This window comes from Neofelis nebulosa, chromosome 4 (genome assembly GCF_028018385.1).
Source record: "Neofelis nebulosa isolate mNeoNeb1 chromosome 4, mNeoNeb1.pri, whole genome shotgun sequence".
In the NCBI taxonomy this organism is placed as follows: domain Eukaryota; kingdom Metazoa; phylum Chordata; class Mammalia; order Carnivora; family Felidae; genus Neofelis; species Neofelis nebulosa.
Window position 1 is genome coordinate 148,385,774 of NC_080785.1, and position 21,691 is coordinate 148,407,464.

General features: G+C 50.1%; 1 protein-coding gene and 1 long non-coding RNA gene across 2 annotated transcripts in view; one reads left to right on the plus strand and one right to left on the minus strand.

The window, feature by feature from the left end:
• Window positions 1-18,209: 18,209 nt before the first annotated feature.
• Window positions 18,210-21,189, plus strand: LOC131510041 (uncharacterized). Its single transcript, XR_009260875.1, has 2 exons — window positions 18,210-19,023; window positions 20,783-21,189. It is a non-coding gene; the product is annotated as an uncharacterized LOC131510041 (long non-coding RNA).
• Window positions 19,021-21,691, minus strand: part of PRKCD (protein kinase C delta) — a 29,812-nt gene continuing 27,141 nt past the window's right edge. The window contains exon 19 of the mRNA XM_058726569.1: window positions 19,021-19,740. Within this exon, the coding sequence (XP_058582552.1) occupies window positions 19,582-19,740 (159 nt within the window). The 3' untranslated portion in view covers window positions 19,021-19,581. The remainder of the gene's footprint in view (window positions 19,741-21,691) is intronic.

Below are 21,691 nucleotides of genomic sequence, written 5' to 3' on the forward strand. Positions count from 1 at the left end.
TTGGTCAGTCACCTCCCCTGGGCCCAGCATCTGCCCTCAACCGCCAGAACTGCTCCTGCCCCCAGACACTGCTAGACAACGTTAAACTGCAGCCTGCCTTCCAGCCCAGAGGCCACAACGCAATCTCACCTCACCCTCAGCCAGCGGGCCCCGTGGAGGTGAGGGAGCCTCCTCCTAGTCTGGAGGGCCCCTCAGGGCCGCCTCACCTTCCTCACAGCCCTGTGGTCAGAGGTCTCCCTGGGTAGGGAGGCGCATTTGTTTATTGTCCCAGCTCCTCAGGTCCTCTTAACGAGTAGCCTCAGAGAAGCAGAGAGAAACAGGGCAGCCCCTCTCCTGGGGAAGGTGACCCCCTCAGGTTGGCATCAGAGCGGCAGGTGGTGAGGCAAACGAGGAGGCCCAGCTGCGACCCGGCACCACAGACCAGAAGTTCTCAATCCCGTGTGCAGAGTTTATGAAGATGCAGGTTCCCAGGCCTTGCCTCTGGAGCCTGGGATTCCATGTGACAGCGGGTCCAGGAGCTTCTGTTTTCACGCTTAATGGGCTCCGCAGACCTGTGTGCCAGGCCTGCCCCACTGCTGGTTCTCTCATCCTGTGACCAGAGGATTAGTTCTCCCCCTACCAGCCTGAGCTCAGCTGGGGGGCGAGGGGGGAGCAGGCACTACAGAAGGCCCACATGTGGGGGCCGTGGGAAGCAGTCTAGACCTCTCTTACTGCATGGGAAAGGGAGGTGGGGGGAGGATAACTGTCAGCCACAGCACTGGGTCCTGACACAAGTGTGATTGCCCCTTTTTGTATAATCCAAGATAAAAACAGCAAAACCATAGAACAAAAACCAAGGTCTGCAGGCAGCAGCCCCGAGACTGAGAACTGCGGTAGGTGTGCCACCTGGTGGCCATGCCTGGTACCGCGATGCCTTAGAAGCAAGAGGAAATCCAGACAAAGCTGGAGGTGGGTGTGCCATCTCGTGGCCATGCCTGGTACTACCTGGCCATGCCAGGACAGACTCCTGCCTGGTACCAATGAAAGGCCCTCCCGGCCCAGCTGGCAAAGAGGGGAAGCTGGAGATCACATTTCTTCACACCACACAGTCATGCACGTGACATGGCTACGGGGGGTGTATGGGGTCATTTACAGTCCCCAAGCTGCTCAAAGGAGGCTGCAACTTGCGAGCCTGACAAAGGGGCAGGCAGGGAGGCGGCAGCCTCAGAAATCTCCGCAGACCAAAACCCTCTGGTGTAAGAGACCTGTATTCTGTTCCCACCTGCGCCACTCTCCACTCTGCCACTGGGGGATCATCTCCCCAAGCCTCAGTTTCCTCATCTGTGAAATGGGAATAACGGCAGCACCTCCTAATAAGGCTGCTGTGAGGACGCAGTAAGGGATGCAGGAGTACCATTAGCACTGTGCCAGGGAGCTGAAGACAGCTGCAATTCAGAGCGAGTCCCAGGCGAGGGCACCAGCTCTACCGGTAGAGTGGGCACTGGGTTGTGTGTGACCACAGACGCGTATTCAGGACACACAGCGTTCCACCTGCTGCAGCCCAGGCTGGTTTCCAACACCTGTTAGTTTTTCGCGGCACTGTATGGATATACCATATTTTATGTATCCACTCATCAATTAATGGATACTTGAGTTGTCTGTATATATTCAGGATACAAGTCCCTTATTAGATTTATGATCTGCAAATATTTTACCCTATTCTGTGGGTCTGTCATTTTAAAAATCCTTTTTCTTTTGAATTATAGATTCACAAGAAGTTACAAAGAAAAGCATAGCGGTCTCTTGACCCGTCGCCCAGCTTCCTCCCAATGATGGCATCTTACGTATTAGCACATTACCAAACCAGATAATGGACACTTTCACAATGTCTCAAGTGACCACAGACTTACTCGGATTTTACCAGTGTTCATGTCTTTCTCATTCATAGGACCTAAGGGTTTTCCCTTTTTTTTTTTTTTTCTGTGAGGAGGATGGGGAGGCAGGACTGTGAGATACGTCACCTGCAGTTAGGGGGTGGGGGGGCCAAATGATCCTTCCCTCAGTGAAGTTCCTCTGCTTCCGAGGGGCTGAGAGCCACACAGATGCCTCTTGCTGCAGAGCTGGGGTCATAACTGTGCTGCCCAATCCCACCAAAGATTTCATCCCAGATGGTGTGTTGGAGGTGGGGACCTGGGTCCCCCTCACAAGGAAAGCCACCACCTCAAACAGTCTATCCCTGCTTCCCGGGCTCCAGGATCCGGGGCTTGGGAGGATATTACTTTTACAACTAAAGCATTTTGGAGGCATGTTCCAGTCACCCCCCCCCCCACCCCGAATATGGCCCACCTGGGCCTTCCCTATGCTCTCTCTGTCCCCCTCTGGGAAGGGGAAGAGGTAACAAGACATCAAGGGGACACCAGGCAAATGCCCTGGGCAGGGTTCCAGAAATCACTGACCCTCGGGGATCTGGGTGTTAGGGATATGTGGATTTGAAGTATGGATCACAGACAGTACGTAAGTGCAGAAAGTGGGAAGAGGAGGGGACAACCATAGGGCTCCTTCCCCTGCCCCAAGTGGCAGCTCAGTGGGGCCCCCCAGCAGGGATACTGCTCCTACTGTCCACTCCAGAGAAAGGGGGTCACCCAGACATGGCCCCTAGTGCAAGAGGAAGAAAGTTTCCCCTGAAGTGGATGCCACAAAGAGGCCCAGGTTGGGAACACAGGGTCTGTGTTCCGCCTGTTTGGTGCTGACGTACTTGACGCCGGGTGCACCTGTGGGAAGAACGAGCCTTTGGTCCAACTGGCAAGGCAGGAAAAGGCTGGGAACTTTCCAGGGCTGTCCTCAGGGTTGGGGGTCGTGCTGCTGCCCCTATGACCTGGACCTGACACTGGGACTATCCTGCTCCCAGCCCCTCTGGGAACTGGGAAGGACAATGTGAGGGGCAGGGAGGGGCCCAGGAGCTGCGGAAGCCTCTATGTTAGTCAGCTCAAGCCACCATAATAAAATCCCACAGGCGAGGTGGCTTCAACAACAGAAACTAAGTTGTCACTGTTCTGGAGGCTGGGAGGTCCCAGATTGAGGTACCAGCCAGCTTCTGGTGAGAGCCCATGTCCTGGCTGGTAGACGTGGCCTGCCCTCCACAGACGTGTGGACACAGCGTGCGATCTGGGGTCTCTTCTCATAAGGGCACCAGTCCCACTGGGTCAGGGCCCCCCTGCTCATGACCTCATTTAACCTTTAGGTGCCTCCTTAGAGGCTCCATCCCCAGATGCAGTCACATTGGGGTTAGGGCTTCAACCTATGAATTTAGGAGGGACATAGTTCAGTATGTAAGAGCCTCCAAATCCACCAAGTTCACAGCTTGCCTCCTGCTTCTGCCTGAGTCTCGATCACTCACCAAAGGGGAGTTTACTGGTACACAACTTACACACGGCCCGTCTTGATGCTCCTGTTGGTGACTTCAGATCTGAGTAAATAACGCTTGTCACATATGTTCTCGGAGGGGAGGGTGGAGGGCAGCTGACCAGGGTTTTAACAGAAACTTCCTGTCCATGTGCCACACCCTGAATTCAGGGGGTTTCCACCTCTCCTCCTCCATGCTCAAAAGACAAGGAACCACTACCCAATTCAGAACCGGATGAGAAGCTTTCTCTCTACAAGAGAGTATTTGGAGCCAAGCTGGGGTCCACCAGGGTAGGAGTCGGGGGGAATCGCACGTTAGCTGATCTCAGGGACACAGTTTCAGCCGCTAGCCAGTCTGGCCGTCAGCAGAGGCCAGGGTTGCATATCCTGGAAGGAGGAGACTGGACCGCCACCATGAGGAACGGACTCATGGACCAGAGACCCCGGGCTGCCGCAGTGCCTCCTGGCAGTCAAACAGCACCGAAACTGCAAGATGCATGCTGGCACAAAGAGGAAGCTTTCAGGCAGCTCCCATGAGACTGCACAGGGCTCTTCCCCACTAACGCCCCAGGTCCTATTGATTTTACTGCCTACATGACCCCCAATGTGCCACTTCCTGCCCCATTCATCCTAGTTCAGACCTCCATCACCTCTCCCTGCTCAGGTGACAGTCAATGGCCTCCAGCCACCTCTTGACCTCTTTCCATCCCCTCAGCTCATTCTCAGTGTGGCAGCCCAAGGAACCTTCTAGAACCTGGTACAAATACTCTCCTGTTCAACAGCCCCCTTCCCATGACTCCCACCAGATGAAGCCCAGACACTGGCCGAGGCCCTGAGTGGCCTTCTGCCCCCACTCGGCTTCCCCTCAAACTGTCTCCCCCTCACTGTCCAGGCCCCAGTGCAGGCCCAGTTCCAGCTTCTCTCGGTTCTCTCCCACTTCCTCTTCTGCCTCCTACCCCTCCCCAGTCTGGGCTGGTGCCTAAACACTTAGGGCTGGGGAAAACACAAGTCAGTCTGGCCCAGGAAGAGAACAGGGACCAAACAGGAAGAAGCGAGAGATTGGTGGGGGTGGAGGGTACAATCAGAAGAGGCTTCTGGGAGGAGGTGGCATCCAGGAAACAGACTGGATTCTGACAGAGTGGGCTGTGTGTGCATGGGGGGTGGGCGAGGGCCTTCCAGGAGGAAGGCACAGGCTATCTGGGCAACAGCAAACATCTAGCTTGACTGGAGGCCTCGCGGAAGGGGTGGAATGATATGGCCTTGAATACTTCTGATTTTACTTTTGCAGGAAGAGGAACTTCTTTCTTTCCTTCTCCAGTGTTTTACTGAATGCTTTCCATTGCCCAGGTTCTGTGCAAAGAGGAATCCAAAGGTGAGCCAGCCCCAGTCCACGGCCTCCAGGCCTGTGACTTCCCAAAGCTGGTTAATGAAGAGATAGGAGATTTCCTTCCGCAAGTACCAGGTCCTAGGCCCCAGGCAATGCCTTCCTGTGGCTTTCCTTAGCAAAGAATGCAGACTACAAGGCTCAAAAAGGGGTTTGCTAAACCAAGAGAAAATAAACGCAGAGAGTACTTGAAGTCTGAAATTAAATCAAATTCAAACTAGTCAGACTTTCCAGAGGTTCCTAAACTTCCCAAACCAAAATATCATCGGACTCTCTGTTCATATCGCCCACACGCTTAGGAAGTCTGTGCACAAACCGGAAGTGCGGTGGTGATCTCTAAGGCCACTCACCCTCTCACCAGCCTCTGGAGATAGTTAATCTAGACAACGTGGGGGCAAAAACTATCTTCCCCACTCCACTGCCTCACTGTCTGTGCTCACATCCGTCCTCTCTCTCTCCTCCCAACTCAAACACAGTAGGATAACAGAAGGTGGGGGAGGGCAGGATGAAGCAGAAGGAGAAACTTTAATATTTTAACCCAAAATTTAATATTTAAAATTTTTTTTTAATATTTATTTTTGAGACTGACAGAGAGCCTGAGTGTGAACAGAGGAGGGGCAGAGAAAGAGGGAGACACAGAACCTGAAGCAGGCTCCAGGCTCTGTGCTGACAGCTCAACATGGGTCTCAAACTCACAAACCATGAGATCATGACCTGAGCCAAACCAAAAGTCAGATGCTTAACCAACTGAGCCACCAAGTACCCTTGATTTGCCTGGACTCTGTTTCGGTTTTGTTTTGTTTTGTTTTTGGCTTTAGCAAGGTCTGTATTTTCTTTCTTTTTTTTTTTAATATGAAATTATTGTCAAATTGGTTTCCATGCCTGGACTCTTAAGTACAGTCAGAATCCACTTTCTTTCTTTTTTTTTTTTTTTTAATATTTATTTTTGAGACAGAGAGAGAGAAACGGGGGAGAGGGGCAGAGAGAGAGACACAGAATCCGAAGCAGGCTCCAGGCTCTGAGCTGCCAGCACAGAGCCCAACATGGGGCTCGAACTCACAAACCGTGAGATCATGACCTGAGCTGAAGTCAAATGTTTAACCGACTGAGCCACGCAGGTGCCCCAGAAATTTAATATTTTAGTAAGTTGTCAACCAATGACAAATAATAAGTTGCAGGCTTTCTGAACTAAATATTTCTAAATTCTCATGCTTTAGAGGGTAACCTAGAAAATGGCCTTCCTGAGATCTCTGGCTAGGAGAAATCTCTTCCTCTCTTCTCTGTATTTCTTCCTTTCATAAGGGAATTTGATTTATTACCTTCTATCAAGGCAATGTGTTCTGAGTTGTGAAATCCTTAAAACCTGGGTAATTTCTTGGTTCATCTTTATTTTCTCCACATAGCCAGGGACAATGCTTTTGCACAGGGCAGATGTCACATGAATGGCTGTCCAACAAAGTGGGTAATTAAGAGTAGCAAAATAGTGCATCAGCCTGAGAAAACTTCATGATGGTGGTTGGAAGAGTTCCATGTGCAGACACATTGCCGAAGTTTTCCTGCATTTCGTCACCATAGAAAAACAGGAGCACGTCCACTCCTATAGCGGGAATGACTTTTACTTTTATAAAGGAATGTTAAATCATGTGACCTCTGGTATGGCTTTGCCTGCCTTTGCAACTCCAGATGACAGTTCGCCGAAGCTTCATTACTATGCCAGCCACCCACACAGTCACTGTCGCTGGTGTTGTTCCTCAGTGTGGATCTGTATTTCCATCTGGAATACTTTTTCTTCTGCTTGAAAGTCTTCCTTTAACATTTTCTATACATGTTGGAGGTTAATTACTTTGGCTTTGGCTATCTGAAAAACTTTTTTTTTTTTAAGTAAACTCTGCTCCCCAATGTGGGGCTTGAACTCACAACCCCCGGATCAAGAGTCACATGCTCTGAGTGAGCCGACCAGGTACCCCTGAAGACTCTTTATGACACCCTTGCAGGCCATAGAATTTCAGGTTGACACGGTTTCCCCCCCGCCTTTGATATTTTAAAGATTTGTCCTCATTGTCACCTCACTCACATGGTTTCCAAAGAGAATCCTTGTGTTTTTTGGTTCCTCTGTAACATGATGTTTTTCTCTGGCTACTTCAAAGATCTTTTTACCACTGGTTTTTATCAATTATTTATGTAATTCATTGTGACGTGTTTTGGTGTTGTTTTCCTTCTGCCTAGTGTGTTTGGGGTCCATTGAACTTCTTGGCTCTGTGGGTTTATAGTTTTCATCAAATTTGGAAATTTTCTGCCATCATTTCTTCCAGTATTTTTTTCTTTTGCACCATTATCCCCTCCTCCTCCTGAGATTTCCCTTATGTGTAGATTAGATTGCTTAAAATTGTACCACAACTCAGTGGTGCTCTGTTTTGTTTTGTTTTTAATTATTTTTTTCCTCTGGGCTTCATTTTTGGATACTTTCTAGTCCTGTGTCTTCAAGTTTACTAACTGCTTTATCTGCAACGTCTAATCTGCTGTTAATCCCAACCAGCATGTTTTTCGTCTCTAGAAGAAGGATTTGGGTTTTTCTATCCTCCATATCTCTGAGGGTTTTTTTTATTTTTGTTTTTGTTTAATGGGCTATAATCTTCAGAGCAGTTTTAGCAAACCTGAGTGGGAGGTACAGAGATTTCCCATATACCCCCCCCCCCCATCTCCACATATGCGCAGCCTCCCTCCCTATCAACATCCCCACCAGAGTGGTGCATTTGATACAGTTGATGAACTTACACGGACACATCATTATCACCCCAAATCCAGAGTTTACATTAGGGTTCACTCTTCAGGTTATATTTTCTGTGGGTTTTGCACAAACATATAATGACATGTGTCCACCATGATAGTAACACACAGAATAATATCACTGTCCTAAAAACCCTATGTGCTCCTGCCTAGTCATCCTCTACATAACTTTTTAAATACATGGAATACAGTTATAATAACTTTAATGTCTTTGTCTGATTATTCTAACATTGTGTTGGTTCTGGGTCAGTTGTTTTTTTTTTTTAATGTTTATTTTTGAGAGATAGAGTGTGAGTGGGGAACAGGGAGAGAGGCCGACACAGAATCCAAAGCAGGCTCTAGGCTCTGAGCTGTCAGTACAGAGCCCAATGTGGGGCTCAAACCCACAAATTGTGAGATCATGACCTGAGCTGAAGTCAGACGCTTGACCAACTGACCCGCCCAGGCGCCCCTGGGTCCTTTAAGTTTATTTACTTACTTTGAGAAAGATCGTGCAAGCAGGGATGGGGTGCAGAGAGAGGGAGAAAAAGAATCATAAATAAGGTCCACATCATCAGCACAAAGCCCGACATGGGGCTCGAACTCACGAACTGTGAGATCATGACCTGAGCTGAAATCAGGAGTCAGACGCTTAACTAAGCCACTGAGGCACCCCGGCTTTGGGTCAGTTTTAATTGATTGATATTTCTACTATTTCTTTTCATGTCTGGTTATTTCTGATTGGGTATCAGACATTGTGAATTTTACCTTACTGAGAACTGGATATTTTCTGAATTCTCATAAAAATTATCAGGCTTTTTTCTAGAATGTACTTTCTTGGTATTTTATATAGTAACCCCTAAATCATGAGCTTCTGCAGTCTGGCTTCTGGGAACAGATCCTGTTCCCACCCCTATGTGGGTTCTGAGGATTGTTCCCTCTGATCCACACAGAGGGCTCTTTCCCCAGCCTTGGGTCTTTTCCTTGCACATACGTACCAATGGGCACTCAGCTGAGTGCTCAGAGAGGATCCTGGGCATCTCTCCAGCCTGCTTTCTCTCTCTCTCATCTCCAGTAGGCTACACTGAATTCTAGCCACCTTGGCTTCCCTGAACTTCTAGCTGCTTCTCCTCGACTTGAGGAGCCCACTGGGCACCACCTGTGTTTCCCTCCCTGTCCTCGGCCTGGAGACCGTCTCCAGGCAGTAAAGCCAAGGCAATCGGAGGGCTCACCTCCTTTGTCCCCATCTCTCAAGAAGCACTGCCCTTCATTGCCTGATGTCCAGCATCTTGAGAACTGTTGTTTCATTGATTTTTTTTTTTTTTTTAGTTTTTTTTTGAGTCAGGAAGGTAAATACAGTCCCTTTTACTCCATCTTGGCTGAAAGCAGGATTCTACATCCTTTATTTAGATAAATAAATGGTGTGTAGGATGGAATATCCATGCATGGAAAGCAATGCTTTAACCAGTCACAGAAGACTACGTATTGCATGATTCTATTTATATGAAATGTCCTGAAAGGCAAGTCTATAGTCAGAAAGTCAATTAGTGGTTGTCTAGGGTTGGATAGGGGAGAATTGGGGGGTGGCGGCTAAAGGGTGTGGGGTTCCTTTCTAGGTGATGAAGCTGTTCTCACATTGATGGTGGCCATAGTTCCACAACTCCACGAACACACTGAAAGCCACTGAACTTTGCACTTTAAATGGGTGAATTGTATGGCATGAGAATTTCAAAGTTCTCACAAACAGAAAAGAATGGCACGTGAGCTGCAACACTTAGCAAAAATCAATTTTGAAAGCATGCCCGGGGGATATCCAGGGGCAGCAGGGTCCTCAGGACACAGATACTGTTTGTATGAAGCTTAAACACGGGCAAAACAACTCCCTAGACTATGTTCAGGGACGCCTATAGGCCTGTGGTGCAGAGAAATGCTCCACATACTAAAAGTGGCTTCTGGCCCCTCTGGAAGAATAGAGAAAATGACAGGGGTGTGTGCTGGGGAGGGAGGTACAAAGGGGGCAGTTTTACCTCCAACGTTTTATTTCTTAGTCTGGGGCAAAATCCTTCTCTATCCTTTCCTATATGCCTTAGAGTTTTTTAAAAAAAAAAAATAATAATGTTTATTTTTGAGAGACAGAGACAGAGAGACCGAGTACAAGCAGGGGAGGGACAGAGAGAGAGGGACACAGAATTTGAAGCAGGCTCCAGGCTCTGAGCTGTCAGCCCAGAGCCCGACACAGCTCAAACCCACGAACCATGAGATCATGACCTGAGCCGAAGTCAGAGTTGGAAGTTCAACCAATTGAGCACCCCTGAGAGTTTTCTTAATAGGATCACTTGTAGGACCAATCACTCTGCACTCCCACCCAAGTCAGGCACAGAGCCTGACACGGGGCTCGAATTCACAGACCGTGAGATCATGACCTAAGCTGTAGTCGGCTGCCCAACGGACTGAGTCACCCAGGCACCCCTAACTTTTAAAAACTGAAATGTCACCTCCATAAAGAAAAGCACATAGAACAGATACACAGTGTAACAAATCGTTAAAAAAAAAGAGATACCTGTGTAACCAGCAGTCAGGTCAAGAGACAGAATGCCTGGCAGTTCTTTAAAAAACACCTTTAAAACTCACCATACATTCTGAACGTAAAGATAGGCACAGAGATTAAAACAGCAGCTACAGACCCTCCATGGAGTTCCATGAGCCTCTAAAGGTTTTCCTTACATGCTTCAGATTTGTCTTAAGAGGCAAAACATTACAGATGGAGGTTGAGCCCTTCAGGTACCCTCCAGACCCCATGCATCTCCCTCACCCCCAAGAGGTGGCCAGTGTCCTGGCCCCACATTCCCACCCCTGGTCTGTGAATTTGAACTTCACACCGAACTGCAGTCTGAGCTCCACGCAGTACTATTTCATCACTTTGCACTTACCCTTCCGCAATGTGATCTGCCCTCAACTGTGGATTTGAGATTTTATCAGCGTCGAAGCCCTGAAGCGGGCAGCTTTCTCCCACAGAGAAAGCAGAGGAACCAGGATTCTGCCGCAGGAATCCACCTGCAGTTCTGGATCCAGTCTCCTGCTGAGGACATTCAGTTGTTTCCAACTTTGTATTTTACAAACAACGAGGCAACGAACATTCCTGCACCTGTGGCTCTCAATGTCCCCACCAAGACTTTCTCCAGCAGTGCAGACTCAGGGTCCTCAGCCTCCCCAAAGAGTACCAATTGCCTTCCAGGAGAAGGGGGCCAATTTACAGCCCACCCTTGCTAACAGGGACCCACTGCTTCGAACGTCAGCAATTAGCAGATGGTAGGGGTTGCAAGGACCTACTCATTCTTTAGATCTCCAGATTAGATGTCTCCTCTTCCAGAAGGCTTTTCTCAGTCCCCGCTGCTCTCCCAGGAAAAGCCAGCACACCCTCTCCGTACCCACAGTCCACCAGGCGCCTCACCCCATCCTCCAGCAATTGTCTGCTCACACACCTGCCTCCCCCAGGAGACCATGAGGCCTGTTCCTCGTTTGCACCGGTTTCCTCCCATCCTGCAGAGGCCCTGACAAACAGTCAGTGCATACTAAATGCTCACAGAATGAATCGGCTTTCATCTGGGAGTCATGACCGGAAATGTACTAGAAAAGCCACCCGTGCAGGATCTGACCTTCATAGCTACTCAAGAAACATCAGTGCAACCTGCCTATCCCCGCAGCCCAGATGCTACCAGCAGGAGATGCATTTCAGGGCCTCGGTGTGGGGGACAGGGGGGTTCTCCAGCTCTGCCTCTGCAACATGCTGGGGAGGCTCATGAGGCTTGAGGAGAGATTTCAGCGTGGGGTGTAAGACCCACACAGGAGGGGGCAGGGGTTCTTTCTGCCGCAGCCATAACTTTCAATAGAATTTCATGACAGTGGTAATTACTGCCTTTCATATCACTTGGTTTTAATTTGTGCCAAGAGTGGGGGTATTTGACATTCAATTTTTCTTTTTCATAACTTAAATCCACATGAGACCCACTCACCGTTCATATCAGCCTTAGACCCTCATTTTCCTGCTGTCGTGCTGGCTCATGTCCCGAGCCCCCAGCGAGGGCAGCAGTGAAGGACGTTGCTGCCAGGTCTGGAATCCGCTCCCGACTCACAATCCACTGCTCTTCACTCCCGACCCAGGGAAACTACATCCTTTCCCTTTCTACAGGTTTCCCGGATGCTACTAGTCTGGGCTTGTACTGACAGCCTTGTTATGAGGCAAGCATGCATGAAGTAAAACATTCACGGAGTTCATAAGAACAATAGTCTCAGATTCCCTGAGTGCTTACCGGGTGCCAAGCTGCAAGAAGGCTTCCATGCAGTAGCTTCACAACCTTATAAAGAAGGTGCTGTCGGGGTGCCTGTGTGGCTCCGTCGGTTAAGCGTCCGACTTCAGCCCAGGTCATGATCTCACGGTCTGTGGCTTCGAGCCCCGCGTCGGGCTTTGGGCTGACAGCTCAGAGCCTGGAGCCTGCTTCGGATTCTGTGTCTCCGCCTCTCTCTGCTCCTCCACTGCTCATGCTCTCTGTCTCAAAAATAAATAAAAACATTTTAAAAAAGAAAAAAAAGAAGGTGCTGTTATGAACAAGCTACAGGTGAGGAAACTGAGGCTCAGAGAGGCCGATAACAGCTGGGGATGGGTCAGGCAGGTGTAGACCTCTATCTGGCTCCACACCTGCATCCTATGGGTTGGCCATAAGCACTGCCACCTTCTGGCACACATTAGGCTGAGTATGAATACGAGCCCGACAAAAACAGGGGCGTTTGATATCCAGCTATTGACAAACCTGCATGAGGATTTAAAGACAATCTTTTTTTCTTTTTTAAACATACATTGTTTTCAGGGCACCTGGGTGGCTCAGTCACTTAAGTGTCCGACTCTCGACTTTGGCTCAGGTCATGACCTCATGGTTTGTGAGATCAAGCCCTGCAGAGGGCTCTGTGCTGACAGAGCAGAGCCTGCTTGGGATTCTCTCTTCCTCCCTCTGCCCCTCCCCCCCTCAAAATAAACAAATAAACATTAAAGAAAAATAAAACCACTGGCACATTTAGGGGAATAGCTTTAAAAAATACATTGTTTTCAAACGGGGCGCTCAAAAACATTTAAGCTTAACGAGATCCATTTTTAATTCAAAGCAAGCCTTTTATGAAATGCATTATTTTTAACTTATTTGATTCAAAGTATGCTTAATTGTTTCTGAACTCATGATTTAAAACCCAGGAAGTTGCTTCAGAGGACTTGCCAATATTATTGATGGCAGGTTTCTACTGGACTGTGACCAGCCGCAGCTGCCTTGCTCTTAAACGGGCTTTGGACCTCTGCCACCCACCAGATGGTGGACATCACCTTCTGAGGTCGCTGGGTTCTGGTCACCTGCCACTGCTAAGGCCACCAGGCAGGACTGGCAGCCTCCCCTGCTTGTCCCTACTTACCCTTGGCCCCTCCCCATCCCAGAGCAGGGGCAGGGGACAGAGAAGGAGGGGCAGGACAGTGCTGGGGGTATAGGAAGTGCTCAGTGGATGCTTCATGCTCACTCGTGTTCATTCATCAGCGTTTCCTGACTGCCCACTGTGTGCCAGGCTCGGTGTGAGCCTGCAGTGGACAGAAAGGAGGAGGCACGCTGCTGCCCTACAGGAAGGGGAAGGCTGGGGACACAAGTGGCTGTTCCCCCTGAGAGTCTGCCTTTGTCCCAGCTTCTGCCTCCCTGTGTGACCCAGCCCAGCCCCTTTCCTTTTTTTTTTTGTTTTTTCTTGTTTTTTTTGTTTTTGAAATGTTTATTTTTGAGAGGCAGCGTGAGCAGGGGAGGAGCAGAGAGAGGGGGACAGAGGTTCTGCACTGGGCTCCATGCTGACAATAGTGAGCCCCATGCAGGGCTCAAACTCACGAATAGCAAGATCATGACCTGAGCCAAAGTCAGTGGCTCAACGGACAGAGCCACCCAGATGCCCCGCCCCTTTCCTTCTTTAAGCTCAGTTTTCCATCGTGAATCCACAGAGATCCCCACTGAAGATTCACCCTCTCTGAGGGTCCTTTCAGCTCCATGGCAGCTTGCCCATGCCCCATCCTAGCTGCCCTCCATTGTCTCTGCCTGTCACCAGGCCCACCTTCCCTCTTCCTGGAGCCTTTGGGGACCAGGGCAAGGGACTCACGTGCTCTCCCTAATAGCTCCTGAGCAAGCCCTGGAGACTGTGGGAGATTTCTTGTCTCTGCAGAAAACATCACAAGAGAGCCCCCAGTCCAGAGCCCCAGGGCAAGTTGTCCTTGACCTCTCAGAGCCTCAGTTTGCTGATTTATAAAATGGGAAGACTACCAGTTTTCTCCTCATGGGACTGTTGTGAGGATTAATTGCCTTTGATGCTGTAGGGAAAGCATCAAGCACAGTGCTAGACCCAGGGTGTCCCCTTCACGAGCTCTTAAAACACACACACAGTAAGTGCTAGATCAGCCCTGTTGAGTGACAGCTCCAAAGGCTGCCTGTTGAGCTCCTGGCACAGAGCAGTCACCCATTCTGTGTCAGAATGCATGAATTTGGTAACAGAGCCCCAAACTGCCATGCCACCCACAGAAATCGTCCCTCCACCAACACAGGTGAAATCAGCAGAAAGCTAAACTCCCGTCTCAGAAGAATAAAAAGGAAAAATATCTTCCCCCAGAAGACTTGGAGCTTTGTATGGTGCTTAATGTGGGCTGAGCAGTAAATGGCAGGGCTTTCAGAGTATGTATTTCTCAGCAGGGAAAGAGAATAAATTGGGGGTCTTCTAAGGCCGCTGAAAAAGCCTGATCTGGGGACTGGTGTTAAAGTTTCAAAGGTTTATTTTTTTTTTTTAATGTTTTTATTTATTTTTGAGACACAGAGAGAGCATGAGCAGGGGAGTGGCAGAGAGAGAGGGAGACACTGAATCTGAAGCAGGCTCCAAGCTCTGAGCTGTCAGCACAGAGCCCGACACGGGGCTTGAACTCATGGAGTGTGAGATCATGACATGAGCTGAAGTCGGACGCTTAACCGACTGAGCCACCCAGGCTCAAAGTTTCAAAGTTTCAAAGGTTTAAATCACTGAGACTACAGAGGGTTGTATTCGAAGTTTCAAAGTTTCAAAGGTTCAAATCACTGAGACTATAGAGGGTTGTATTCAATCACATGAAAGACCCAGGGAGTGCCCCAAACCTCACAGGTCTGGCCTCACCTGAGCCATACTGACTTGGGCCTAGAATCCACCTTTGAGGGTCTTCCTTTGCCCCCCTTCCCCTTCTCTGCTACCAGATTCCATTTTCCAGTTGCGTGCATCTCCCCTTCGCCAGAACCAAGGAGATAAGAAGGTGCCTGGGAAGGTAGTCAGGACTCAGAGGAACCAACAGGAGCTTTTCCAGCCTCTAACCACACACAGGGTAGTCTGAGGTCACCTGCTGGGCACAGTCAGGCCGCAAGAGGGAGCCAGAGGTCCCATCCAGCTTAGAGGGGCCAAAGAGAAGGCAGGTGCACGGTGGGCTCCAGAGTACAAACCCCCAGCCTGCTGGAATGAAGCCAAGAGCATCAGTGGGAGGTCCTGGACTCACTAGCCCCTCCCACCTTGGCAAACTCGACACACCTCGTTTCCTGCTATTAAAACTTGAGGAGAACAGGGAGCTCCCAGCTCATATCAGCTATGCACACTTTAATAAGGAATAAATTAAGGAAATGTGACTGTAATGTTGGGATGAATGCCAGAGAATGGGTTAGAGATATGGACTAGCCCCAGGATCCTCTTACAGGTCAGGACAGACGTCTAGATGTATAACCTTCGCATCCCTGAGTCTCTTAAAAATGGTCCTCCAGCATCTCCTTGCTGGAATATTTCCCCAGGGACTACTGACACGATGGGGATTAAGAACTCAACAGTATCTGCCACAAAGCGGGTCCTCCCTGGCCTGAGCCTGCAGCAAAACCAGCCACCAGAGGGCGCTGTAGCACAGTCAGCTTCAGGCTTTCTGGCCACGGAGCTCCTGGACTCAGGGTCCCAGCGGTAAAGCCTGGTGACTTCACCTTCCAGGGTGTGGCCTGTTCAGAGCAGCGTTTCCTTTTTTTTTTTTTTTTTTTTTTTTTATATATGAATTTTGTCAAATTGGTTTCCATACAACACCCAGTGCTTATCCCAAAAGGTGCCCTCCTCAATACCCATCACCCACCCTCCCCTCCCTCCCACCCCCCATCAGCCCTCAGTTTGTTCTCAGTTTTTAACAGTCTCTTATGCTTTGGTTCTCTCCCACTCTAACTTCTTTTTTTTTTTTTTTCAGCGTTTCCTTTTTATTATTTTTTTTAATGTTTACTTATTTTTTGAGAGAGAGAGAGAGCCAGAGAGGGCAGAGAGGGGGGTGGGGGTGGGGAAACAGATGATCCGAAGTGGGCTCTGAGCAGAAAGACTGGTGCAGGCCTGAACTCAAGAGCTGTGAGATCGAAGTCAGACTCTTAAACCAACTGAGCCACCCAGGTGCTCCAGAGCAGCGTTTCCTGACTTCCCTTGGATGACTGGGCAAAATGCAGATTCATGGCTCCCACCTAACTGGCTCCCAATCCTGATGCAGGTTGGAACCCCCAGGGAGCTTTAAAAATGCTGATGCCTGGTCCTTCTCCAGAGATCACCATTTTTTATTAGACACAGGCACCCTGAGCATGGGGTTCCAACGTGCTGTCAGCGCTGAGACCTGCTGCTTAGAACTTGGCATAGTGGCCATGTCTCATCAGTACGTGCTGCACGCTGAATTTGAGAGCCTTAAAGGGACTTTGGTCTGGGCAGTCCATTCATTCATTCAGCCCTCTCTGTAGCCCCGCCCTGTGCTCCCAGAACCTATGGGTGCCTTCATAAGCTGGCACATAGAACTACTGGGTGGAGTCACTCTGAATCTTTCTAACTTGCTCATTTTGGTCTCCTGGCCTTGCACCACTTTTTATGTTAGGAAAGTATTCAACCAGCTCCCCAACTGCTGGGCTTTCTGCTTCCTTCCCAATTAATCCATGAGATGGCAGGCATCCTGGGCCAGCCTCCTGGGGCCTGTGGGTGAGGTTCCTCTGAGCAGCTCTGCCTGAGAAGGGGGATGGCTGGGACATGGGGCGGGGCGTCTGAGGTTTTAATCGAAACTGCCAAGTTGCCCCCCACTGTCCAGTCAGAGGCCCAGGAATTCAAACTGCACGTGCAGCTGGTAGGTCCTCTGTCCTGATTGAGGGAATGGAATCACATGACTGCTGTTGACTAAGCCTATTTTTGTGTCCTGAGTCCGTGGGGAGCTCTTAGAGACCTCCTCCTCACCCACAAGCAGCAGCATGGTTATCCCCACTTCACAGAAAAGGAGGTTGAAGCTCCAGGAGGTTGTCACTCCCTGAGGTCACCAACTAGGGACAAGCAGGAGTTGAACCCGGAGCCATCTGACAGCAGAGCCCATGCTCCTGCCCCCCAGGCCCTCCTGCATCCGTTACCATGCCTGCCTAGCACTGAGTTCGAGGCCTGGCACACATTTCGGGCAGGGCACAGCACTCCATCTGACCCCTGCAGGGGGTGAGGGGGGCTGAGCTCACTGCTCCGTTTGCACACCTACTTGGTAGGTGGAGGGGAACAGCCTGCCTGCTTCTGGACCCCCAGGTTTCAGTGTAAATGTGGTTCTGGGCCCAGCCACAAGAGGCATTTCCTGAGGCTGCCGGGTCAGGCCTGGCACCTACCCAGCTCTGACAACAGGCCTGGAGCCGCACAGCCTCCCAGGGAGTTTGGCAGCACCCTGGCCATTGCTTCCCCTTCCCAGGCTGCTTGAGGTGGGCTCAACAGGCCCAGCCCCTGCCCTTTCCTGGGCTCTGCCTGGCCCCGTGGGGTACAAGCATCAGTCCTTAAGGAGCTCCCTAAAGCCAAGAGCTCCTCAAAGCGGCAAGATTGTCCCATTTTACAGACGAGGGAACTGAAGCTCAATGAAAAACCTCGTGGATGGCAGAGTGAAACTCAAACTCCAGGCTCCTCTCAGCACCACGTTCTTCCCATCACCCTCTGCTGCCTCTGACTGATAAACCACTCATCCCCACTCCACACAGGAGGAAGCTGGGGCTCTCGGTGCAAGGCTCTGCCTTGGAGCTGCAGAACAATGGAGAGAGGCTTGGAGTTCAAACACCAACTGTACTTTCGTTCTAAACTCACTCTGCACAGCCCCACGGGGTCTCTCGGGGCCTTGTGTGTATTGCAGCAGAGGTAGGGGTCAGGATCCCCCAGCACAGCCCATGCCACGCTGTCTCTTCCACCTGACCGTGAGTCTCACTTCAGGGGTTTTCACTGCTGTTCAGCAGAGGGGGGATTCAACAACTGCTTTCCAGAGAGTAGGGCTGGTGGATGGAGAGGGGAGGGGGCCTTTAGTCTCTCTGGGGAGAGTTTGCTGCCCCCATCCCCACAGCCCCCTCCCCTGGCCAGCACCAGCCCCACCTCATCCCACCTCTCTCCAGCCTTGGAAACTTGTACCTCAGCCCAGAAAAATGAACTTGCTGGAAGTCAGCTGCCTGGCTGTCAGGGCCAACCAATCAGGCACTGGGGCATTTTGCCCACCTCCAGGGATGAAGGGCCAGGGGCTGGACCAGGGGGGCTGGAGGGCAGGCCCTGCCTCAGGCCTGTGGCCCAGAGAGGGGGGGTGGTAGAGAAGGGGGGAGGAGTAGGGGAAGAGGCTGAGAGGAAGAAATGGGAAGCCAGAGGGAGGGAAACACCGAGGTGGCGGTAAGGGAGATCTGCCCATGCTCAGGGGTCACTGGTCGCCACCTTTGTCTCTCGGAGCCAGTGTCCTCACTACACCGCAGGCACACTGGAGCATGGTGCTCAACCCCGATGCAGCTGCTCAGCATGTTCTCATCCTTCTTCTCCCATCCTGCTCCCCTCCCCTTCCCCAGGCAGGCAGGGACTCTTGAGAAGTAGATTCTAGAACTCTAACACAGACTTCTCTGTGGCAGGGACAGGGAAAAATAGCGATGAGATACAGAGTTCCATCTAGTTATCACCTCGCCTTGTCCCCATTTTACAGTTGAGGAAGCTGAGCTTTAAGATGATTAAGTGATAGGCCCATGTCTTTTGGCTACGCTGGGATTTGAATCTAGAGGGGCCTGAAGCCTCAGCCCTATTTCCTTCCTCTTCTCTGTCCTCTCCAGTCCGGGCCAGCCTCCAAGCCTTTGCTCATGTCTCTCTGCTCTTCCAGACTGGCCCTCACTCTCCTAACACAGTCTGTGGTGGGTCCCACCTCCTCCCATCGCCCCACAGACACATTCAGGACTCCCTTTAGCCACCCAGAAAAAGGTTTCTGCTTTAGGCCCAGGGCCTTAGAGGCACAGGAAACCCATAAATACAAACACATTTGCATGAAAACCCAGGCATCTGTGTCTGCAGCTAACAGCTCAGTTAGCTTCCGGGATAGAGCTTCCAGAAGTGGGAGCAGCGGCCACCAGCGTTCCTGGGACAAATGTGTCCCGACAGCCAGGTCAGTACCATTTGGTGTTTATTCAGACACACAGATAAAAGAACCTGGTGGTTCAAACAGCTTGTGCTCTTTTTTGTTTTTTGTGGTCACATATATGTATCTGTGTATATATGTGTATATATATACATATATATTTTAAAAAATCAATAGATCGCCAGTCCCTCATATGTTTCTTCTATACTGAGCAATATATACAGCCTATTATATATATGTGTGTGTGTGTGTATAATATATTTTTTCAATAGATAACTACATTCAAGTAATGAAACACAGGATTTACAATTTCCCTCTGATGGCAGAGGAAAAGCAAATTCACACATAGTTCACAGAAGTACCATAAGAGCCCAGCCAGACAGGAGCTGAGGCCCCTCCTGGAGGTAAGGGGGTGGCAGCAGCAGAAATCAGACAATCACACTGTTGCTCATTGTTGGGGGGGGGGGGGGCGGGCAGGTACCGATGAAGGGGGACGCCCAGTCTGCTCTGCCTCGGGCTGGATGGGCAGGCCGTGCTGGCTGACGCAGGCTCCCCAGCTGGGGAGGGTTGGGGGGCATGTCTGGAAGTCTCACTTTTCCAGGAGTCTCTCAAATTTGGGGTTCACGAAGGAGAAGCCAGCAAATGCAGTTTGGTCCATGGAGTCGATGAGGTTCTTGTCGGTGTAGGAGAGGCGTGCCTTCTCGTTCAGGAACTCCTGGTCAAAGTTGCTGTAGTCTCCAGGGGACTTCTGTGGGCAGAATGCAGGGGCAAGTGAGTGGGACCCAAGGGGTGGCCCTCCAAAGGTTCCTGAGTTCCCAAGACTGCGTCCCAAACACCTCAGAATCCCCATAGTGCTGGGCCAGACCAGAGCTGGCCTTTTTTTTTCTTTAATGTTTATTTTACTTGTTTTTTTTTTTAATGTTTATTTATTTTTGAGAGAGACAGAACATGAGTAGGGGAGGGGCAGAGAGACAGGGAGACACAGAATCCAAAGCAGGCTCCAGGCTCTGAGCTGTCAGCACAGAGCCCAATGCAGGGCTCAAACTTGTGAACTGTCAGATCATGACCTAAGCTGAAGTCAGATGCTTAACTGACTAAGTCACCCAGGTGCCCTGAGCCAGCCTTATTAAGAACAGAAAAGGGAGTCTCTCCCAAGAGCCTGAGAGGATCCCAGCTGGATAGTGGGTGCTATCTCACCAGGGGGGATAAAGGAAGCCATCAAGGAACTCTGGGCCTGGATAAGGACAGGTGGGCATCATCCTGAACAAGGTTCTAGCAAACCACAGCCCGTGAGCGAACCCCACCCACCAAAAGCTTTAAGAATGGCTTCAAAAAAAAAAACAAAAAAGAATGGCTTTCACATTTTTAATGTTTAGGAAAAAAAAAATCAAAAGGAGATTAATATTTCATGATATGTAAAATTTAAATGAAATCCAAATTTCAGTGCCTGTAAATAAAGTTTTATTAGTATAAGACTATACCCATTCGTTGATAAATCTTCTATGGCTGCTTTGAGACTGGCCTGCAAAGCCTGAAATATTTAGCACCAGCCTGTTCCAGGAAAAGTTTGCCAACTCTGCTTCTGGCGATACAATGGAATGATACTAGATCTCAGGCTGGTGGCCTTCAGGCCAAACTGAGCAGGTAGGTACAATCATTTTGACTGGTACTGGGTTTTTAATGGGATTTGAGTCAATTATTTTATTTTTTATTTTTTAAAAGAATCATATATATATATATATATATATATATATATATATATATATAAAATGTTTATTTATTTTTGAGAGAGAGAGACAGAGCATGAGCGGGAGAGGAGCAAACACAAAATCCAAAGCAGACTCCAGGCTCCGAGCTGTTAGCACAGAGCCCGATGCGGGGCTCAAACCCACGAACTGTGAGATCATGACCTGAACTAAAGTTGGACGCTTAACAGACTGAGCCACCCAGGCGCCCCTAGCCAATTATTTTAAAATTGGACAATTTGACATAAAAACCCAGATTTCTGGCTTCTTTTGAAAACTGGCAGAGCAAACAGCCTTGGCCCCATTTCCCGGGAGGTCCACTCTTGGTACTGAAGCCCCTCAGACAGCTCGCCAGAGGCCCCATAATTTCCCACTGACGGCCCTGCTGACCTACACACCTGCCCTGTGTTTTCTAGTGCAGAGAAATAAATCGGCCCCTCTTTCTAGCAAAAGCGAGAGACCGAAAGCAGGCTGTGTGGCCTTCCTACAGCTGGCCTGGCCTGGTGATACGGTGCCCAGCCCAGGGGCCCCCGAGTTTGAGACCCCTGGAGCAAGGGCGATGCTCTCTGGTGACAAAACACAAATGTGGGGCACATTACACAGGCTGCCTGCCTGGGGGCAGTGTGTCCTGACAGAGACAAAGGAAGCGAGAGGGAAGAGCTATGGTCAGAGAAGGGCTACAGAGTCTAACTTCTTACCTAAGAATTCTGGCCCCAACCTGCCTCTGCTCTCCTGCTGGCTCCTAGGTGGCCTCTGTAGATTCTGGGCCTTTGTGTGAACATTCCTCCTCTGTCTGGAATGCCTCGCAGCTGCCCTCTGCCTGGCCTAGTCTCCCCACCCTGCCCATACCCCACTTCTTCTCAGACCCACTCTGTTCTCTACATCTGGGCTCCGGCTGACAGACCCTCCCACCCCTGCCCAGTGACAACTGGTCATGTGTGGCCTTGTGACAGC